The 24,182-nt window shown below is 43.8% G+C and overlaps 1 protein-coding gene across 1 annotated transcript in view; it reads left to right on the top strand.

The window, feature by feature from the left end:
* Nucleotides 1–24,182, top strand: part of LOC110536036 (zinc finger protein GLIS1) — a 142,936-nt gene that overhangs the window by 82,095 nt on the left and 36,659 nt on the right. The window contains exons 5-7 of the mRNA XM_021621582.2: nucleotides 14,847–15,008; nucleotides 17,590–17,700; nucleotides 22,839–23,016. Coding sequence (XP_021477257.2) covers nucleotides 14,847–15,008; nucleotides 17,590–17,700; nucleotides 22,839–23,016 — 451 coding nt within the window. The remainder of the gene's footprint in view (nucleotides 1–14,846; nucleotides 15,009–17,589; nucleotides 17,701–22,838; nucleotides 23,017–24,182) is intronic.

Below are 24,182 nucleotides of genomic sequence, written 5' to 3'. Positions count from 1 at the left end.
GAGGAAGGGACAGGAGATAACAGGAGAGGAGAGGCGAGGAGAGGTGAGGAGAGGACGGGAGAGGCGCTGGGGGGATGGAAGCAAGTGTGAGTGAGAAGTCCTGGACAGATTGAGCCCAGGGTGTCAGAGAGGGGAGAGAGGAGGCTGCTCTCAAACCGGTCATAGACAATACTGTATAGACTAGGAGTAACATCATTCCAGCGGCCGGCTCAAAGGACATATCGTGTTTAGGATTTTCACTGACGTACCCCCACTCTGCGTGGTTCAAGTTACGGGGAATAGGTTTATAATTAATGCCTTGATTGTCTACTAATGGCAATGGTACCAGGGCTGTGTAATACACTCTAATTAGCCATTAGAAATGGTTAGGGCTGTCAGAGTAAACACAAGGACAGTTATCAGAGGAAGATATACCGCTCAATGAAACACAGTCATGGCCCACCAACTCTGAATAATCAGGTTTTAAAACGCCTCTCAACTAATGAGTATTCACAAGAGTAGAGATAATAAATGATTTTTTTGTATCCAAAACCAGTCTTTCTTTCCCTATGGTCATTGATCTAACCAGAGTCTTATGGCCTCAGTAAGACTCTGGCTGTAACCAATAGACAAGCCCTCCAACTGAACTTCTCACGATCTCAAATGGACTGACATTTCAGAAATATTGTTGCTTTTTTGTGGAAACTGGTCATTTGCCTTGGAAATGGACAGTTGCATGCTAACATTGACATTTTAGTATATTTACCTAGTCAGTTCAGGGATTCGAACCAACAAACTTTACGGTTACTGGCCCCATGCTCTTAACCGCTAGTCTACCGGCCGCTAATGGTAAAGGTCAACAGATCAGCAGATAAGGCATATCCTTTTCCCTTTTCACTTCTATTAAAGAGAGAAGGGCTGTACTATACTATGGTATGAGTTTGATCCCACTTTCCTCTTTCTTTCAACCGTGTTTCACAAACCCAGCGATGCCCCGATCACCAGGAAATCACATCTTAGCTTTCTAATGTCATGCAGGGCCTGGAAGCTGGTACACATGTGAATGCAGGCTCCTGAAACTCAGCAGGTTAAGTGTTTCCATGAAGACTTGACTTGATTATGTATTCTGGAGCCAAACTTACCCAAAGTAGTTCTATACCAGTCTCCCATAGCAACAAGGGTACACATCCATCATATAGTTCCTCATCGATCTACATAAAAAGAGCTAGGAATCGTCCCATATCGTACCCTATTCCCTTTGTAACTTTTTACCAAGGCTCATACGGCTCTGGTCAAAAGTAGTGCATTACATAGGGAACAGGGTGCTATTTGGGATGCAACCCTGGCTGATGGGTCATTATGCTGGATGCCTCATTTAGTCATCATAGGAATGCTTCCTGTTATAGACGGTACCATACACAGATTTTTCATCTGCCCCAAACTATGCAGGCTGGCGTGAGTACAAAATGACTGTTTGGAAACAATTTCTTGAGTCATTTACAGGACTACTTCCTCCCACCAATTTATCGGCTGAGCAAGCTATCACGTCGGCAGCGCTCGCTCACTCAGCGCTCGTCCACTAACAGTCCTGCCTTAGTTAATCACTTCTGGTGTGTACTTAGTGTACGTCTCACCATCCATAAATCAAGTGCTGTGAGAGTTTTAGCTGAGGATAAGGGGGAAAGACGCAAAATAAAAACGAAGTACACTGTGTGTGAATTCATCTACATCCAGCATCGAGAAATGGAAAGGAGAAAATAAATCAGCTCCTATCTTTGATTCAAATTAGGGCCCCTATTCGCAACAGATGAGTCTGGCTGCTCAAAGACGTCCAGCTTGGCTGTGGAAATGATATGTGTAAACTATGTAATGTGAATGTTTTAGGGAAGCTGTCTTTAATTTGGTACCCTGACGAAGTGCATGAGAAACCTGCCTCTCCTTAGCTGTCTCGTTGAATCATACGGATATAACGTTTTTCTGCTGTTTGCTGTGGTTGCCACGGGGCATTTGGAAGTAGGCAGATTAAACACACATGTTTCCCCGAGCCGCAGCCTGAGCACTCCACTCTAGCCTCCACCGAACAGATCCTGAAGTTGTGGGGCTTTTCCTCGCCGGTCAGTGGATAAAAAGGCATCTTGTGATAAACAAACACACTTTCAGCACCTGTTTTTTTTCCAGAATGGAACAATACTGAAAAGTAAACAGTATCATTGTTTTATTCTTGGTTGATGGGGGGTTTGGATACCCAGATTTGGTCACAGGAAATCAGTTAACTTTATTAGAAGCTTAGGCAATTACGGAACCTCGATGCATTAGCTAAAACCAATCAAAGAGGAAAACTGGTGGGCCTCGTTAAGGCCTGAAGTACCTATTGCTTTTACAAAAGGCCCTCTCAACATAAATTATAGTGGATTTCATACTAGTTAGCAGCCAAACGTTTTAATCCCATTAGTCAGAAGCTGAGAAGCCTCCCATTAGTCAGAAACTGAGAAGCCTCCCATTAGTAAGAAGCTGAGAAGCCTCCCATTAGTCAGAAGCTGAGAAGCCTCCCATTAGTCAGAAACTGAGAAGCCTCCCATTCCTCAGAAGCTGAGAAGCCTCCCATTAGTCAGAAGCTGAGAAGCATTCCATTAGTCAGAAACTGAGAAGCCTCCCATTAGTCAGATGCTGAGAAGCCTCCCATTAGTCAGGTGTGCTCCCTCTCCGGCCTCTAGGTCAACAGGCTGCTCGTTAGGGCTCACACCTGTCACCATCGTCACTTCCCTGATTATCTTCCCTTTATATGTCACTCCCTTTGGTTCCTTCCCTATATATGACACTCCCTGTGCTGTTAGTGTTTCTTGTTTTTGCATTACGGTGTGTTTATTTTACTAAAACACTCCCTGAACTTGCTCCCCAACTCTCAGCGCACATCGTTACAGAATGACACCTCACCTAAGGGAAGCATCAAGGAGCGATTGTTATTTTTATTTTTGTTTCGGTGGGAATGACGTCGGGTTCGGGAGCCGCTATAGGCTCTCATGCCTCAGCCAGATCGCCAGGCTACCCTGCTACAGCCAGCTCGTCGGGCTTTCATGCTTTCACCGTATCGCCAGGCTCACCTGCTTCCACCGGTTCGCCAGGCTCTCATGCCTCAGACAGATTGCCTCAGCCGGATCGCCAGGCTACCCTGCTACAGCCAGCTCGTCGGGCTCTCATTCCTCAGCCGGATCGCCAGGCTACCCTGCTACAGCCAGCTCGTCGGGCTCTCATTCCTCAGCCGGATCGCCAGGCTACCCCTGCTACAGCCAGCTCGTCGGGCTTTCATGCCTTCACCAGATCGCCAGGCTCCCCTTCTTCCACCGGCTCGTCAAGCTCTCATGATCCAGCCGGATCGCCAGGCTCCCCTGCCGCAGCCAGTCTGTCAAGTTCCCACGCATGAGCCATCATGACCAGTCCGCTCCTGATCCCCGGGATTGTCCCTTTGGTTGGCGTCCTGCGGCTGGAGGGGAACGCGCCGGGGAAGGGGTAACGTTACGTATACGCTCTCTGGCACACTAGGTCACCATGCTCCTGCGTCTCAGCCGGACTCAGCCGCGCCTCAGCAGAGGTGACCGGTCTGCTCCTGTTCCTCAGGATCGTCATCTTGGTCGGCATCCTGCGGCTGGAGCCGCGCGTCAGGGAGGAGTACAGTCCCATGTGCTCCCTCTCCGGCCTCTAGGTCACCAGGCTGCTCGTTATGGCGCACACCTGTCACCATCGTTATGCGCACCTGCACGTCATCAGACTCATCTGAACTCCATCAGTTCCCTGATTACCTTCCCTATATCTGTCACTCCCTTTGGTTCCTTCCCCAGGGGTCATTGTTTCTGTTTCCTGTCTGTGTGCTGTTAGTGGTTCTTGTTTTGTATTATGTTCTGTTTATTTTATTAAAACACTCTCTGAACTGTCTCTCAGTGCACATTGTTAGTGAAGCTGAGAAGCCTCCAGTCAAACGGGTGGTGGTGGTGAGAGCAGGCCAGAAACAGGACAGTGTCCTGGTGTTCTAAGCTAAACAGGAGGATTCCCCCATGTCAGCAGCAACACCGAAGACTATAGCTGTAGAGAAAATAACTTTAGAAAGTTATTCCTCACAAAAAGCTAATTGAGGAGGTGAGGCCTTTGCTTACATGACCTCGGACCTAGTGAACCTCTTGAGAAAACTCTTTGTTTAATCTCTTTCTCCCTCTCTATTTCTCCACCTCTTTCTCAAGGATTTCTATCAGAATCCTGTCTGAGATGTTGTCAGCGCCAGCTTTTTTCATCTCCAACGTGGCGTAATAAACGGGCAGTTTGTTTCGATCCTCTCCAGCATATTCAGCCTGGCTCTTTCTAATGAGCTCTCTTTTGGAGGTTACCGATACACTGTGGCCATTTAGGTGGCCAACTGTTTGGGCTACTCTCTGCCAGTCAGGAGTCATTTCCCATGAAGGCCTCAGGTGCGCTGCAACTCCACAGCCCAGTTCTCTGGGCCCATAAGATGTCTGCTGTGATTGACTGCCGGCCCCTCAGCCATGTCAGAACCCCCCCGTCACCCCAATGTTTACAGAGCTGCCCAAGCAGTCCTGTGGGATGGTGTCAAACGTGGCTCAGGCCCTGCTCACTCGCTCCCTTCGTGTGCTTATCGAGCCTGTTTACCTTAGAACCAACCATTCAGAGGGGAAAGCCAAACATGTTTAAAGCAATTAATGTGATTAGCGTCTAAACTGTTTTCACAAATAATAATATCAAAGGTGTGTTCAGGAGAAGCTGAAGCTCTGTGGTTTCCACACCTCGGGCTGGCTCCAGGCCTCCCCACACATACCTCCCTCCGTGTCCTCCTATTTTACTTCTATGCCCATCCATTTTTCTGAAAAATAAATAACAAAATGATTTGTTATTTATTTTCGCTCCTTATAAAATAGCTCTGAAAGCTCTCACACGACAGAAAATTATGCTATTCAACTTCAACCCAAGCCAGTGTTGCTTTAGACAACGTCTTCTCAGCAAGCTACTAGACCATGCACAGTAAATGCTCTGAGTCAGTAAACCAATGTCTTGTGAATAATGTGCCAATGCCCAGCGGTGGTAGTAGGGGCCCCTGCTACTGCACTATGTAGGAAATAGGCTGCCATTTGGGACACTGGCAGTGACTCACTGCCAGCTGACCTCGTGCGCTAACAGCCGTCTCTACACGATTATCACACCTTTCTCCAGAGACCCATAACTCTAATTTAGTATTCGTATTACACTTAAGAAAGCGATAAGAGACTGATTATGTCCCGTCTACATAAATACATACATTTGGCCCGTCAATAAGGGCTGTATTCGTTTTTAAACTCAATCGTTCTGACCCATATTTCAAGAGTCAGCATGGTACATATCTGTCAGGACTGGCATGCCGGTATAGACGGCTTCTTCTCTGGGATTTGATTAAAACTCCACCTCCTCTTTTCAGTCCTATACATTTTGATGACCCTGCCTCTAGAATAATACAGTTCCAGTTTGTATTGTGTGGTCTGACACTTTTAGATGTTTTCCAAGCCCGCAGGTCGAGGGGGCCTGAGCAGGCACACTTCTCTGCCCTGTGTTGATGCAGCAGGGTGGGCTGGGCATCATGGACCACCCATCTCATGACATGTTGAAATGTAGTGTGCACTACATGTACACTATACCGTACACTACATACCAGATCGTGTGACATTGGTTCTCTGTTTCTGTGGGAAATGTTTCCTTTCCCACTCTGCATTGCGATTGACTGCCACACTGTGTATGTTTGTGTGTATGTGTGTGTGTTCATGTGTGTCCCTTCGTACGTGACATAGAAGATCCTCAAGCACTTACAAACGATCCTGCTATCCAAACATCAACATATAAGACCAGAAGATTCCTTGGTCTCATCTGACTCACATAGTCATCAGCTCTAAGCATCCCCATAGAGACTCATGTTTCTGTTGTGATGAGTGGACTGCTTAAAGCGCTTACACACACACACACACACAGACACACACACACACACAGACACACACACACACACACACACACACACACACACACACACACACACACACACACACACACACACACACACACACAAACCAGGTCATTCGACCCACCTCTACATGGCAGGCTTAGGTTTCTCCCTTATTAAATGGATCAGGGCCTGTGAGTAGAGAGCCCTGCCTGTCCTAGCTGTGAATATGGTGTCCTGTCCGCCCTAGCTGTGAATAGAGGATCCTGTCTGCCCTAGCTGTGAATAGAGGATCATGTCTGTCATAGCTGTGAATATGGTGTCCTGTCTGCCCTAGCTGTGAATAGAGGATCCTGTCTGCCCTAGCTGTGAATAGAGGATCCTGTCTGCCCTAGCTGTGAATAGAGGATCCTGTCTGCCCTAGCTGTGAATAGAGGATCCTGTCTGTCCTAGCTGTGCATATGGTGTCCTGTCCGCCCTAGCTGTGAATAGAGGATCCTGTCTGCCCTAGCTGTGAATAGAGGATCATGTCTGCCCTAGCTGTGAATAGAGGATCATGTCTGCCCTAGCTGTGAATAGAGGATACTGTCTGCCCTAGCTGTGAATAGAGGATCCTGTCTGCCCTAGCTGTGAATATGGTGTCCTGTCTGCCCTAGCTGTGAATAGAGGATCCTGTCTGCCCTAGCTGTGAATAGAGGATCCTGTCTGTCATAGCTGTGAATATGGTGTCCTGTCTGCCCTAGCTGTGAATAGAGGATCCTGTCTGCCCTAGCTGTGAATAGAGGATCCTGTCTGTCCTAGCTGTGCATATGGTGTCCTGTCCGCCCTAGCTGTGAATAGAGGATCCTGTCTGCCCTAGCTGTGAATAGAGGATCCTGTCTGCCCTAGCTGTGAATAGAGGATCCTGTCTGCCCTAGCTGTGAATAGAGGATCATGTCTGCCCTAGCTGTGAATAGAGGATCCTGTCTGTCCTAGCTGTGAATATGGTGTCCTGTCTGCCCTGGCTGTGAATAGAGGATCCTGTCTGCCCTAGCTGTGAATAGAGGATCCTGTCTGCCCTAGCTGTGAATAGAGGATCCTGTCTGTCCTAGCTGTGAATATGGTGTCCTGTCTGCCCTAGCTGTGAATAGAGAATCCTGTCTGTCCTAGATGTGAATAGAGGATCCTGTCTGTCCTAGATGTGAATAGAGGATCCTGTCTGTCCTAGATGTGAATAGAGGGCCCTGCCTGTCCTAGCTGTGAATATGGTGTCCTGTCTGTCCTAGATGTGAGTGAATATAAGTCCGTTTAGCATTTCATAGCTTCCACACATAGTCTACAAGCCACTGACACAGACCTTTGGAACATCTACATTTTAAGAAATCAAATAAATCCATGTAATATCGCCTACACCTTCACAATAAATCCATGTATTTATTTTAGACAGGTCCAAAGAAGCATGATATGAAGAAAATGTAGTCTATTTCAGAAGAACAGAATAGCATACTCTGAGTTGTCCTTATGTGAGGTCCTTATGTGGCTATGCCAAATGGCTGTGGGCTACACGAGTTCATTTAGCAGACAAGATTTCCTTAGAATTCTGTGGCATTATTTTATATTATTTAATAGTGTGAAGAATACAATTGAACAAAGCTGAATAAAATAGAAAGGATATGTTCTCCAAATGATTTGAGGGAGTGTGCACATGCTGTTATTCTGTGTTGAGAGGTTAATAAAGAAATAGGTGCTCCTATATACTTAATACATTTTATTTAACTTTTATTTAACTAGGCAAGTCAGTTAAGAACAAATTATTATTTACAATGACGGCCTACCCTGGCCAAACCAGGACGAAGCTGGGCCAAATGTGCCCCCATGGGACTCCAATCATGGCCGGGTGTGATACTGTTTTAAAGATATTATTTTAACTTTCGTTGTTCTACAAACGTTGGGCTATATATAATTTATATATAATTGTTATATATTGTAAGGCTGCATGATGCGACTCTAATGATGATTTGAAAAAAGTCCTTTGAAAGGCATGAGCTCTGCTTTGTTTATTGCACAGGCTGTACACACTTCATCAGTCTCTCATTCACAATTTGACAAGCACTTGATAATTCCTCAAATTTCATAGCAGCATCCCCTTTGTTACTGTAATGCACCCGGAAAAAAAAACATTTTGCGGCCAGTGGCCGTTGTGCCCTTGGCCTGGAGTGTTGCGTTGTGCCCTTCTCCCTGAGTGCTACAGGCTTCGAAGCGCATCTCACTCTCATGGCTCTCCATCTGGTGATAGAGTCTTTCTCACAGGCTACAAGTGAAGACAGACACATCGGGGACGCAACTGTGCGCATCCTTATCCAATTCCAAGGTGCATATTGAAGATATTGGAGGAACTGTACACATTTACTTTTCATCAGCCAACAAGACGAGTAGGCCTAACGAACAGCAGAAGCACTAGCCTATGTCAATCTGCTATCCCCCATAGTACAAAAGTCGACCTATTCTATTCTGTGCAAGAAATAAATATTCCAAACATAGTCTGGGACAGTTGTGGAATGCGATAGATCCCAAATTAATACAACCACTAGCATCCAACCTTTTGGGGGGTAAATGTTGCTGACACAACAGATGTTTACCTTAAAATGTGAATAAACTATTAGGCTTTTTCTTCACATTACCAGCGCAGCAATGCGCACATAGCAGTACATTAAGCACGGAAGTTCCATTAGCAGGAAGTGACTGCAAATGCGATTATGCATGTAATGTTTTAATTATAAAGGTGCATTTTTATGGAGAAAATGATCTTCCCGAATTTGAAACTTAAAGTGCTTAATTTTTTGAAGTTATTTGGCCACTTTAGTTGTGATACAAACCTTATCAAAACCTATCGTCACATAGCACTCACTTCTGTCATCATGAAGTGATTTTAGAGGCTGTTTAAGGATCATATCATCTCTACCTTACCTGACACTCTTGACCCACTTCAATTTTCATACCGCCCCAATAGATCCACAGATGATGCAATCTCACTGCACACTGCCCTATCCCATATGGACAAGAGGAATACCTATGTAAGAATGCTGTTCATGGACTATTGCTCAGCCTTCAACACCATAGTATCCTCCAAACGCATCATTAAGCTTGGGGCCCTGGCTATGAACCCCGCCCTGTGCAACTGGGTCCTGGACTTCCTGATGGGCCGCCCCCAGGCGGTGAAGGTAGGAAACAACACCTCTACTTTGCTGATTCTCAACACAGGGGCCCCACAAGGGTGCGTGCTTATCCCCCTCCTGTACTGCCTGTTCACCCATGACTGCTTGGCCACGCATGCCTCCAACTCAATCATCAGGTTTGCAGACAACACAACAGTTGTAGGCCTGATTACCAACAATAATCAGACATCCTACAGGGGAGGAGGTGAGGGCGGAGTGGTGTCAGGAAAATAACCTCTCCCTCAACATCAACAAAACGAAGGAGCTGATCGTGGTCGTCAGGAAAAAGCAGAGAGCGCACGCAGCTATCCACATCGACGGGACCGCAGTGGAGAAGGTGAAAAACGTAAAGTTCCTCAGCATACACATCACTGATGATCTGAAATGGTCCACCCACACAGACAGTGTTCTGAAAAAGGCGCAAGAGCGCCTCTTCAACATCAGGAAGCTGAAGAAATTTGTCTTGGCCCCTAAGACCCTCACAAACCTTTACTGATGCACAATTGAGAGCATCTTGTCTGGCTGCCTAATGCAACACAGGGGGGTACACTGCCTGCTCTCCAGGACACCTATAGCACCCGATGTCACAGGAAGTCCAAAAAGATCATCAAGGATATCAACCACCCGAGCCATGACCTGTTTACCCCGCTATCATCCAGAAGGTTAGGTCAGTACAGGTGCATCAAAGCTGGGAGAAGAGACTGACAAACAGCTTCCATCTTAAGGCCATCAGAATGTTAAGTAGCCATCACTAGCCGGCTACCACCTGGTTACTCAACCCTGCACCTTAGAGGCTGTTGCCCTATACACATTGCTGGTCAAAAGTCTGGACACACCCACTCATTCACCCACTCATTTTCATTGTAGAAAAATAGTGAAATAACACATATGGAATCATGTAGTAACCAAAAAAGTTTGAAACAAATCAAAATATATTTTATATTTGAGATTCTTTAAAGTATCCACACTTTGCCTTGATGACAGCTTTGCGCAAGCTTGGCATTCTCTCAAACAGCTTCATGAGGTGGTCACCTGGAATGCATTTCAATTAACAGGTGTTCTTTGTTAAAAGTTCATTTGTGGAATTTCTTTCCCTTTCTATGCGTTTGAGCCAATTAGGTGTTGTGACAATGTAGGGGTGGTACATAGAAGATAGCACTATTTGGTAAAATAACAAGTCTATATTATGTCAAGAAAAGCAAAGACAAATGACAGTCCATCATTACTTTAAGACATGAAGGTCAGTCAATCTGGAAAATGTCAAGACCTTTGAAAGTTTCTTCAAGTGCAGTCGCAAAAAACATCAAGCCCTATGATGAAACTGGTTCTCATGAGGACCACCATAGGAAAGGAAGACCCGAGAGTTACCTCTGCTGCAGAGGATAAGTTCATTCGAGTTAACTGCACCTCAGATTGTAGCCCAAATAAATGCTTCACTGAGTTCAAGTAACAGACACATCTCAACATCAACTGTTCACAGGAGACTACATGACTCAGGCCTTCATGGTCGAATTGCTGCAAAGAAACCACTACTAAAGTACACCAATAAGATTAAGAGATGTGTTTGGGCCAAGAAACACACGCAATGGACATTAGACCGGTGGAAATCTGTCCTTTGGTCTGATGAGTCCAAATTTGAGAATTTTGGTTCCAACCGCCGTGTCTTTGTGAGAGTAGGTGAATGGATGACCTCCACGTCTGTTGTTCCCACTGTGAAGCATGGAGGGGGAGGTATGTTGGGTCATTGTCCTGTTGAAAAATAAATGATAGTCCCACTAAGCGCAAACCAGATGGGATGGCGAATTGCTGCAGAATGCTGCAGTAGCCATGTTGGTTAAGTGTACCTTGAATTCTAAATAAATCACTGACAGTGTCACCAGCAAAGCACCATCACACCTTCTCCTAAAAGCTTCACAGTGGGAACTGTGTAAGGGCTATTTGACCAAGAAGGAGAGTGATGGAGTGCTGCATCAGATGACCTGGCCTCCACAATCCCCCGACCTCAACCAAATTCAGATGGTTTGGGATGAGTCGGACCGCAGAGTGAAGGAAAAGCAGCCAACAAGTGCTCAGCATATATGGGAACTCCTTCAAGACGGTTGGAAAAGCATTCCAGGTGAATCTGGTTGAGACAATGTCAAGAGTGTGCAAAGCTGTCATCAAGGCAAAGGTCGCTACTTTGAAGAATCTCAAGTATAAAATATATTTTGATTTGTTTAACACTTTTTTGGGTACAACATGATTCAATATGTGTTATTTCATAGTTTTGATGTCTTCACTATTACTTTACGATGTAGAAAATAGTAAAAATAAAGACCCTTGAATGAGTAGGTGTGCCCAAACTTTTGACTGGTACTGTACATAGAATCACTGGTCACTTTAATAATGGAACACAAGTCAATTTAATAGTGTTTACATACTGCTTTACTCATTTCATATTTATTTACTGTACTCAATTCTACTGTATTTAAGTCAATGCCAATCCGACATTGCTCATCCTAATATTTAACTCCATTCTTTTACTTTAGATTTGTGTGTATTGTTATGAATTGTTAGATATTACTGCACTGTTCGAGCTAGGAACACAAGCCTTTCACTACACATGCAATAACATCTGCTAAATATGTGTATGTGACCAATAACATTTGATTTGATTTGAAAACATATAGGCCTATGGGTTAGGCTACATGAGGTGTGCGACTATGATTCGAAAAGGCGCAAAAAATAGTCTGTTTCTTATGCTGGGCATCATTCACAAGTGATAATATATCATTCACAAATTATAGGCTAATATTGTCCCCATCAGACTATTGTTGATTTAATCCTGTCTTTACCATATACTAAATAATAAATGTGTGAAATTTGTTTTGATTTAGAATGGACCATTATCATGCACCTGTCTCGAAACAGGGGCAGGGGAAAAAATGCATGTCATCTATGCACTTAAATAGTGAATGGAGAATGCTTTTCCCGTGGTTCATTTTCATGCCAACCAGGTAGGCTATACTCCTGTTGTAAAGGTACACAATGTGCTTAATATTAGAAAAGTTGAGAAATAAATATAGTAGGCCTAATCTATAGAAAGCTCATGGTCTCCTCCTCTTTTTAGTAGAGACCATCACTCTGTTTTCTCGGGCAATCGCATAGCCTATAGAAATGTTATACAACATGAGCTCATGGGCTCTAATGAAGTGTTTGATTAGATTTCTATTACATTTGCATTGATGTCAGAGTGATTAGAAGGACAATAGAGTGCTGAGTACCAGGCAGTTAGCACGTTTGGGAGACTACTAATGACCATCAGCAGCATCAGAACTTGGAGAAGCCTAATTACCGTGACTAAACAGTCACGTAGAATTTGACTGCCTTCATAACTTGTGACCTCCGGTGTGGCGGTAATACGGTTACCGCAACAGCCCTAGCTGTGAGTGAATAGAGGGACCTGTCTGTCCTAGCTGTGAATAGAGGGTCCTGTCTTTCCTAGCTGTGAATAGAGGTCGCTTTCTTTCCTAGCTGTGAATATACTGTAGGGCCCTGTCTGTCCTAGCTGTGAGTGAATAGAAGAGCCCATGTAAGAACGTTGAGCCCAGATCAGGACTGAAGTCCCATTAGAAGAATGGTGTCTCTCTCCTTGGGTGTAACCCAACACTCCGCAACCTTCCCCAGTGCACGTGCACACACATACATGCACACACAACGTGTGTGTGTGTGTGTGTGTGTGTGTGTGTGTGTGTACTTTTTTCACCCCTGATCGGGTAGGTGGGGCCGGCAGAGGTAGGCGGGGCCAGTAGAGCCCTCAGATTGAGTAATAGGTTAGGGTTAGGGGCCGTCAAAGCCCTCAGCTAAGGTAACAGGTAAGTGATTGTACAAGAAAGGGCCCTGATGCAATGCTCCTCAGTGGCTCCAAAGCCTCACATTGTGTGGGCCATCCATGGCAGCCTTGACTGATATTGATGTCAGGCTGACCATTGCCGCGTGTCACTGTGAATAGTTAAGGTGGATTAACCGAGCGGGATATGTCTACTGTACTTTAGCAGTGTTTACGATACCACTGTTTACTGTGCTGTACTGCACTGTATTACTGTTTAATGTGCTGTACCACTGTTTACTGAACTGTACCATTGTTTACTCTACTGTGCTACTGTTTACTGTACTGTACTGTTCTACTGTTTACTGCACTGTTCTACTGTTTACTGTACTATAATGTACTGTACCACTGTTTACTGTACTGTACCATTGTTTACTGTACTGTACTATACTACTGTTTACTGAACTATAATGTACTGTAGACTGTTTACTGTACTGTACGATTGTTTACTGTACTGTACTACTGTTTACTGTACTATAATGTACTGTACCATTGTTTACTGTACTGTACTACTGTTTACTGTACTGTACCACTGTTTACTGTACTATCATGTACTGTACTACTGTTTACTGTACTGTACTACTGTTTACTGTACTGTACCACTGTTTACTGTACTGTACTGTACTGTTCTACTGTTTACTATACTGTACTACTGTTTACTGTACTGTACTGTTCTACTGTTTACTATACTGTACTACTGTTTACTGTACTGTACTGTACTGTTCTACTGTTTACTATACTGTACCTCTGTTTACTGTACTGTACTGTACTGTGTTGTATTGTATTGTATTGTATTTATTATGGATTCCCATTAGCTGCTGCCAAAGCAGCAGCTACTCTTCCTGGGATCCAGCAAAATTAAGGCCGTTTATACAATTTTAAAACATTACAATACATTCACAGATTTCACAACACACTATGTTCCCTCAGGCCCCTACTCCACCACTACCACATATCTACAGTACTAAATCCATGTGTATGTATAGTGAGTATGTTATCGTGTGTGTGTGTGTGTGTGTGTGTGTGTGTGTGTGTGTGTGTGTGTGTGTGTGTGTGTGTGTGTGCATGTGTCTGTGCCAATGTTTGTGAGGCTTCACAGTCCCCGCTGTTCCATAAGGTGTTTTTTATCTGTTTTTTAAATCAAATTTTACTGCTTGCGTCAGTTACTTGATGTGGAATAGAGTTCCATGTAGTCATGGCTCTATGTAGTACTGTGTACTCCCATAGTCTGTTCTGGACTTGGGGACTGTTAAGAAACCTCTTGTGGCATGTCTGTACCATGGTTTACTGTACTGTAATGTACTGCTGTTTACTGTACTGTAATGGACTGCTGTTTACTATACTGTACCACAGTTTATTGTACTGTACCACAGTTTACTGTACTATAATGTACTGTACTGTACCATTGTTTACTGTACTACTGTTTACTGTACTCTACCACTGTTTACTGTACTATATTGTACTGTACTGTACCACTGTACTGTACTGTACCACTGTTTACTGTACTGTAACACTGTTTACTGTACTATAATGTACTGTACTGTACCACTGTTTACTGTACTGTACCACTGTTTACTGTACTATAATGTACTGTACTGTACCACTGTTTACTGTACTTTACTGTACTTTACTACTGTTTACTGTACTACTGTACTGTACCGCCTTCATCTCATATTGATCTACTTTTCTTCCCCTGTCTCTCATCCTCTCCACCCTCTCTCCCTCTCTTCCTCTCACTCTGTCTCTTTCTCTCTGTGTTTTCCTGCTTGTGTGTGTGTGTGTTTGTGTGTGTGCATGTTCTCGTGTGTGTGTCTATCCATCTATCCTCTCCTAACAGTTTGAGGGCTGCAATAAGGCCTTTTCCCGCCTGGAGAACCTGAAGATACATCTACGGAGCCACACGGGGGAGAAGCCCTACCTGTGCCAGCACCCCGGCTGCCAGAAAGCTTTCAGCAACTCCAGCGACCGGGCCAAGCACCAGCGTACTCACCTAGACACGGTCAGCACACATGGAGACAGTCTCCACTGGTTCTACTCTCCTCTACTCCCACGGCCTCTCTGCTGTAGATCATAGATCATGTCTATTAGAAAGGGTTAGAGTCATGGTTCTATCCAGTCATGAACACTTACAGGTGCCCTAAAAGAAGTGGAATGGGGTGATGTTGATGTTTGAACTCTCTAAAAAATATATATTTTACCTTTATTTAACTAGGCAAGTCAGTTAAGAACAAATTCTTATTTACAATGATGGCCTACCAAAAGGCAAAAGGCCAGTTGCGGGGACGTGGGCTGGGATTAAAATATAAAATCCAGTAAAAAATGGGACAAAACACACTCATGACAAGAGACACCACAATACTACATAAAGAGAGACCTAAGACAACAACATAGCATGGCAGTAACACATGAAAACACAGCATAATAGCAACACAACATGACAACAACATGGTAGCAACACAACATAGCAGCAGCACAACATGGTAGCAGCACAAAACATGGTACAAACATTTTGGGCATAAACAACAGCACAAAGGGCAAGAGGTGATCTGGTTTGTTATAGAAGTGCCGAGCACCACATGTCCAACCCTGGTTAGAGTGTATGTTGAGGCATCCGTACAGTAGTATCAAACTTTTTGGTTTAGGATATTTGATGCTGCTACTCACATCATTGGAAGAATTGTACACATTAAAGCGTTGGTGCCTATTACCAAGCTTATTACCCGTTTCCATCTCTTGACAGTATCACAGTTCTACTTGCACATTCATCTTCTGCACATCTATATCTCCAGTGTTTAATTGCTATATTGCAATTATTTCGCAACTATGGCCTACTTATTGCCTTACCTTCCTTATCCTACCTCATTTGCACACACTGTATATATACTCTTTCTATTGTATTATTGACTGTATGTTTGTTTATTCCATGTGTAACTGTGTTGTTGTTTGTGTCGCACTGCTTTGCTTTATCTTGGCCAGGTCGCAGTTGTAAATGAGAACTTGTTCTCAACTAGCCCATCTGGTTAAATAAAGGTGAAATAAAAATACAAATGATTGAAACCTCAATCAGTGAGTTACACGCCATTCTCAATCACCCCACACTCCTTCCCTCCGGTGGCACGACAGGCTACGCATCATTTAAATATCCCTTGCATTATGCCGCGTTCAGAACAACTGGGAGCTTGGGGAAAAAAACGATTTGTTTTGAACGGTCATCCAACTCAGAATTCCTAGTTGGGAAATCAGGCCTCTTTCTAGAGCTCCGACTTTCCGACCTTAAGATCACTGACGTTATGATTTGACCTCGTTTTTTTCCCGAGTTCCCAGTTGTTCTGAACGCGGCATTAGTCTGACGCGAGTCACGGTAAGTCAAATAACCAGCCGTTAGTTTAGAGGGGAGTGTTCTGCCTCAGACTTGTCTCTCCGCTACAGAGGGGAAAGCAATGGCTGTGTATAAAGGAAAGGAACGCCTGAGTCAGCCACTACTCACTTGTCCTGTCTGTCACTCCTCCAACGTCTTACTGGATCAGAGTCCACAGGCCTCAGCCAGCCTTGAGCCACCCAGCCTCACTACCGTATGTATGTATACACACTGCCAATTACACAGCCATCCCAGAAGCTGATGGCCGCGCATTAGCGCCCTGCCGAGAGTCTAATTTCGCCGCCTGCCACCCTGCCAAACGCACTTTAGTGAAAAAATAATGTTAAACTGTAATGATATTTATACTAGACAGAAGTTTTCTTGTTTTTTTCTCTCTCGCTCTTTTCTCCACTTGTGGGTCTGTGTTGGGGCAGCGTTGCGTAGGAATAACAAACAGGACGGAGATTAGTGGTGCTGAGAGCGGCTTGGAATAACGTGTTATTTACCGAAAAAAGCGAGGTACGAACAGAGAGCTAATAAAGAGGCGTATCGCCTTTCACTTTAAAGGCTGCCTTATATTCCACTGTACAGAGAGAGAAAAAAACAAGGGGAAAATCTCTATCAAGGGGCTACATGCAGTATTTTCTTTGCTAATATTGTGTGAAGATGAGAACATGTAATGACACTGCTGTAGTGATGTTGCTTTGGTGATCACGTTTAGTGCCCCTCACATATTTTGGTGCAGTTTGCACTTTAACTTTACTAGACCTTTATAAACCTTATAAAGAATGTCATCTTTGGAGCACTGAAATTATGCTTTATATTTGGTTTCTTGTAGTAGGCTACTTCAAAAATGGAGAAAAACTGAACTCCTTCGAATTTTCTCTTCTCTTTCTTATTCCTTCTCTTGCCTTCAATTTCTTCAGTTACTCTGTGTATTCTCAGCTGAAAGGTAGGAGTCTATTTTTGCTTTCTTATTTCATCAGATTTCATTCCTGTTGTGTCTGCATTTTTGTTCTTGATTTTTTTTTCGTATTATTTTGCAAAATAATCAAATGCCTAATGCATACATGTTATTGTGGTTTTATATGAATCAATATAGCAATGTTAGGTTTCTTTGACTCGTGGTTGTGGGTTTCATTGCGCTGTTATTATAGAATAAATAGTTGCTTTGAATCATATACTTATCATGTACTTATCATATATTTGTCATGTTCTATAGAAACCGTACGCATGTCAGATCCCTGGCTGCACCAAACGCTACACAGACCCCAGCTCTCTACGCAAACACGTCAAGATCCACTCCGCCAAAGAGCAACATGTGCATAGAAAGGTAGGCCTTCCATTTACTGACCAACATATTTACAGTTGTGGCATACCTGTTACAAAAAAGCCGGGAAGAGATTTTTGATGTGCCGATTCTATGGCAACAGGGTTGAACTGATACAAAACTGATACACAAAACAACGCTGAATTCAAAATTTGAGTTTTTAAATTTAAATTACTATAGAAGATTATTGCCAAAAAAAATAGAATGTTATGAATATATGGGGGATACAACCATCACAGCTCTGCAGATTTTGCTGTGAAGAGACAGAATCATTAGATCACTTGTTTTGATAGACGGGAGGGGTTGAAGGTAGCTGAAATGTTGTTTTGATAGATGGGAGGGGTTGAAGGTAGCTGAAATGTTGTTTTGATAGACGGGAGGGGTTGAAGGTAGCTGAAATGTTGTTTTGATAGATGGGAGGGGTTGAAGGTAGCTGAAATGTTGTTTTGATAGACGGGAGGGGTTGAAGGTAGCTGAAATGTTGTTTTGATAGATGGGAGGGGTTGAAGGTAGCTGAAGGGTGGAATAAAATAAAAATAATAATAATAAAGAGATGACGAATGTACAATCACCATGTCCGTGTACCGTGTCTGTAAAAGGTATACTGTATACTATGTATTAGCTGGAAGTAGAAGCTTAAGTATTGTTGTCCATTAGTTTTATCCAATTACCGGATGAGGGTAGTGTTTATATATATATATATATATATATATATATATATATATATATATATATATATATATATATATATATATATATATATATATATACACACAACAAAACAAAAAAATATATATATATATATAAATATATATGTGCTGGGGGTTATCAAAGGCCACTCTAAAATGTGCAGTTTTGTCACTCAACACAATGCCACAGATGCAATCGGCATGCTGACTGCAGGAATATCCACTATTATCTATTGCCAGATAATATAAAGTTCATTTCTCTACCAGAAGCTGCCTCCACTGTCACGACTTCCGCCGAAGTCGGTCCCTCTCCTTGTTCGGTCGGCGTTCGGCTGTCGACTTCACCGGTCTTCTAGCCATCGCCGCTCCACCTTTCATTTTCCATTTGTTTTGTCTTGGTTTTCCGCACACCTGGTTCACATTCCCTCATCTGACTAAATGTATATTACCCTCTGTTCCCCCCATGTCTGTGTGTGGAATTGTTTGTTTGTTACGTGTGGTTCGCATCAGGCTGGTTTGCGCCGGGAATGTGTTTGACCCGTATGTTCTGTTTATTGTACCATTTGTGTACTTTGGGCATTATCGCTGTTTTCCTTTGGCATCAACCAGTTGCGCACATTGTGACACCAACGTTGTTTTAGAGAATTTGGCAGTAAGTCTAACCGGACTCACAACCACAGACCACGTGTAACCACACCAGCCAAAGACCTCCACATCCAACTTCTTCACCGGCGGGATGATCTGAGACCAGCCACCCAGACAGCCGATGAAACTGTTGGTTTGAAGAATTTCTACACAAACTATCAGAAACCGTCTAAGGGAAGCTCATCTGCATTCTCCTCGTCCTCACCAGGGTCTTTACCTGACTGCAGTTCGGTGTCGTAACAGACTTCAGTGGGCAATTGCTCATCTTCAATGTCCACTGGCACGCTGGAGAAGTGTGCTCTTCACAGATGAATCACGGTGTCCCGGGTGGCGCAGTGGTTAAGGGCGCTGTACTGCAGCGCCAGCTGTGCCATCAGAGTCCCTGGGTTCGCGCCCAGGCTCTGTCGTAACCGGCCGCGACCGGGAGGTCCGTGGGGCGACGCACAATTGGCCTAGCGTCGTCCGGGTTAGGGAGGGCTTGGTCGGTAGGGATCATCATGTCCTTGTCTCATCGCGCACCAGCAACTCCTGTGGCGGGCCGGGCGCAGTGCGCGCTAACCAAGGTTGCCAGGTGCACGGTGTAGCCTCCGACACATTGGTGCGGCTGGCTTCCGGGTTGGATGCGCGCTGTGTTAAGAAGCAGTGCGGCTGGTTGGGTAGTGTATTGGAGGACGCATGACTTTCAACCTTCGTCTCTCCCGAGCCCGTATGGGAGTTGTAGCGATGAAACAAGATAGTAGCTACAACAACAATTGGATACCACGAAATTGGGGAGAAAAAGGGGTAAAAAAAAAAAAAAGAATCACGGTGTCAACTGTACCGGGCAGATGGAAGACAGATTGATTCATCCGTGAAGAGCACCGTGAAGAGCACACTTCTCCAGCGTGCCAGTGGACATCGATGGCAATTTGAATGCACAGAGGTACCGTGACAAGATCCTGAGGCCCATTGTCGTGCCATTCATTCGCCGCCATCACCTTATGCATGATAATGCACAGCCTCATGTCGCAAGGATGTACACAATTCCTGGAAGCTTCCATGGCCAGACACTCATTGAGCAGGTTTGGGATGCTCTGGATTGACGTGTACAACAGCGTGGTCCAGTTCCTGCCATTAAGCAACTTCGCACAGCCATTGAAGAGGAGTGGGACAACATTCCACAGGCCATAATCAACAGCCTGAAGTAGATGTGTCACGCTGCGTGAACCAAATGGTGGTCCCACCAGATACTGACTGGTTTTCTGATCTTTCTTTTCTGATCCTACCTTTATTTTAAGGTATCTGTGACCAACAGATGCATATCTGTATTCCCAGTCATGTAAAATCCATAGATTAGGGCCTAATCAATTTATTTTAATTAATGGATTTCCTTAAATGATCTGTAACAAAAATCTTTGAAATTGTTGCATGTTGAGTTTATATTTTTGTGTTTAAATGTCCCCAGTAGGTGTAATCCCAGCCATGTATTTAGAGAGTAGGGACATTGAGGTTTCTCCATTGTGATGCATTTACATGACACTGCAATATTCTATGGCAGCCATGTTAGCGCCCCATTAACATTATATGGGGATTTAAATAATGCTATGTAACTGAAAATTCTACAACTTTCTAAATACATGGCTCGTGATGTAATCATCTCCAGTCCAGTACTTATTCTTCATCACAGCTCCATACAGTTGGATTAATTTAGTTTAGCCTTTGAAAACCTTTGAAATTCCTGGACAATAGATCAGGTTTGACCACATTGTGTTCATGGTCCACATCACATTCTTCTGCTGATAAATATGGGGAGAATGGAGAGAGAGAGAATAGTCTCATTGTTGTTTAAAGGGCCTGAATGTCGTCGGCCGGGCCTGAATGATGTGTTCCTTTGCTTAGCTGTAAAACGGAAACACATGTGAGGCTTATACCATTGTTGATATGCTGTAGCTAGAGCAGAATAGTGTCCAGATGCTGTGGACAAATGTCAAACAAACCTTCTCACTCCATCTCTGAGCAGAAAAAAATGAATTATGTCATGTTTTGAAAGGCAGAGGCCCAATTAGACTTGATGAATTGTTGCAAGGCGCTTGTAAGGAAGGGTATCCAATCACGACGTGTTCAAATGATAATTTAACTAATGATTGTCGAATTGATCAGTGATATGTAAAGACAGCAATCCATCTGCACTCGGATATCTAACAAATGTCTAATAAATACCTCGCGCCAAGTCAAATATCAAATCCAGACTGGCTATTCAATCCATCCTGAATTCCATGGCAGCCCTGGCATACTAATCTGTTAGGACATCTTTGTGTGAGGTATCGCACACTTCCAACCACATATCCATCCTGTTGGCTTGCTTCGTGGGTGTGTCCAACCTGTAAACGAGATAACGGATGGACAGAGGGATGAATAGAATGATAGATGGTTGGATTGGTTGTCCTGATCCTCTCTTTCTCCTGGTCCTAATAAGAGGGCTGCCTGTGGTTGTGAAGCTGGCCTCTAAGCCTGCTATTTCCTTTAAGTCTCTGTGGTTGAGATGTCACTGGTAATTAACTGATGCACTGCATTATTAAAGACTGTTGTGCTTGTTGGCCAGTTTACACAAATGGCTATTTTTTATACCATGTTCCTTATGTTACTGATGTCAGCTCCTTCTGGCAGATCTACAGCGTCAATGTCCCGGTAGAGGGTTGACGTTACAGTACATTACAGTCACTGTTCCTAGGCCGTCATTGAAAATAAGAATTTGTTCTTAACTGACTTGACTAGTTAAATAAAGGTAAAATAAAAATGTAGCATATGCCCTAACACAATGTGAGAGACTGACATTCAGTGTAGTTTAGTGTAGCTTAAGTGTAGGAATCTACAGCGTAATTAGGGATCAAACCCACAAATCTAAATGAGTTAGCACTGTGGGCTAATCAACTAATCATTCTGGTTAGAGGGATAAACATCTCACCTATCCCTTCACTCCAGTCACTGTCCAGACACAGCATATTGGCCTTGTCCTTCAGCATAAAATCAGGTATTCCGTATGACAAACCTTGATGTTAACATCCTGACGTTACCTCAGCTCTAAAGGTACATCGGACATTACCTCAGATCTAATGAAACATCTAACATTACCTCGGATCTAATGCAACATCTGACATTACCTCAGATCTAATGGTACATCTAACATTACCTCGGATCTAATGGTACATCTGACATCACCTCAAATGTAAAGGTACATCTGCAGAGGAAAGGGAACGACATGGTTTTTAGGATTCCTGCAATGCTCTGGCTTGGGTTGTACTACAGTCCACTATAACATTTTACGACAGTGTAACTCACTGTGCTGATGTATAGAACAGAGTAAAACTGATCTATTTGACAGACTACCTATCATTTTGATGTATATTACCTTGAGACCACTGCTAGCTACATAAACCCAGGGGTGGGATTAGAATTTAGACTTAGATTGGTAACTGACTAAAATCAGTGGGAATGCAGGAATTCAGCTCAGAAACATGTTTGACATGTCAAAATAATGATTGCACTTTGGGACCTCTGTTCCCACGCATTCTGCCCCAATTCCACCCCACATGATAGACTACAGTTTAATGTGTGTTCGCGTGCCCAGATACCATTGGCAGAGAGACAGGTTTTCACTTTTCACGTCTTGGCTTTACATTGGTATGCAAGATGTCCAAACAAACATTGAAATTCATGCATGACTCAAAGGAAAAGCAAATCATCTCTCTTTCTCTTTTCATTTTGTTCACTTTGTCTTCGTGACCACTTGTATTGTACAGTAACCCTGTCTCTCTGTTTGATTGACAGCTGAGGCCGTTCCCCCACCTGGAGCAGGACGTCCTGAGTGAGTGTCTGTCGGTGCAGCACTTGCAGGGCTCCGCCCCCTCCCAGCACCAGCACCTTAACTGCCCTACCCCCGCGCAGCAGCACCTGTTCAACGGGAAAGACAGCCGCTCCCTCGGACTGGGACAAGACATCTTCACAGGTGCACACCGGAGGTCACTCTATCCACTAACCCCTGGCCTCTAACCTTTAACCCCAGATCCTAATACTTCAGTTAGAATTTGCCTGTAGTGGAAGATTTAGGATCAGCTTACCCTTTCCAATTCTTAACCGTAATCATTAAGGAGGGAAATGAAACTGACCCTAGATCAGTGTGTAGGTGCAACTTCATCCTACTCTGACCTTTAACCCCATATATGACCAATCCATCAACACACTGATCTACAGTTGAAGTCGGAAGTTTACATACACCTTAGCCAAATACATGTGAACTCAGTTTTTCACAATTCCTGACATTTAAACCTAGTAAGAATTCCCTGTCTTATTTCAGTTAGGATCACCACTTTATTTTAAGAATGTGAAATGTCAGAATAATAGTCGAGAGAATGATTTATTTCAGCTTTTATTTCTTTATCACATTCCCAGTGGGTCAGTTTACATACACTCAATTAGTACTTGGTAGGATTTCCTTTAAATTGTTTAACTTGGGTCAAACGTTTCGGGTAGCCTTCCACAAGCTTCCCACAATAAGTTGGGTGAATTTTGGCCCATTCCTCCTGACAGAGCTGGTGTAACTGAGTCAGGTTTGTAGGCCTCCTTGCTCGCACACTCTTTTTCAGTTCTGCCGACAAATTTTCTATAGGATTGAGGTCAGGGCTTTGTGATTGCCATTCCAATACCTTGACTTTGTTGTCCTTAAGCCATTTGCCACAACTTTGGAAGTATGCTTGGGGTCATTGTCCATTTGGAAGACCCATTTGCGACCAAACTTTAACTTCCTGACAGATGTCTTGAGATGTTGTTTCAATATGTCCACATAATTTTCCATGATGCCATCTATTTTGTGAAGTGCACCAGTCCCTCCTGCAGCAAAGCACCCCCACAACATGATGCTGCCACCCCCGTGCTTCACGGTTGAGATGGTGTTCTTTGGCTTGCAAGCCTCCCCCTTTTTCCTCCAAACATAACGATGGTCATTTTGGCCAAACAGTTCTATTTTTCTTTCATCAGACCAGTGGACATTTCTCTAAAAAGTATGATCTTTGTCCCCATGTGCAGTTGCAAACCGTAGTCTGGCTTTTTTATGGAGGTTTTGGAGCAGTTGCTTCTTCCTTGCTGAGCGGCCTTTCAGGTTACGTCGATATAGGA

The sequence above is a fragment of the Oncorhynchus mykiss genome, chromosome 1 (genome assembly GCF_013265735.2).
Source record: "Oncorhynchus mykiss isolate Arlee chromosome 1, USDA_OmykA_1.1, whole genome shotgun sequence".
Classification (NCBI taxonomy): domain Eukaryota; kingdom Metazoa; phylum Chordata; class Actinopteri; order Salmoniformes; family Salmonidae; genus Oncorhynchus; species Oncorhynchus mykiss.
Note: the sequence above shows the minus strand (reverse complement) of the source record. Positions and strands in the feature narration are given on the sequence as shown.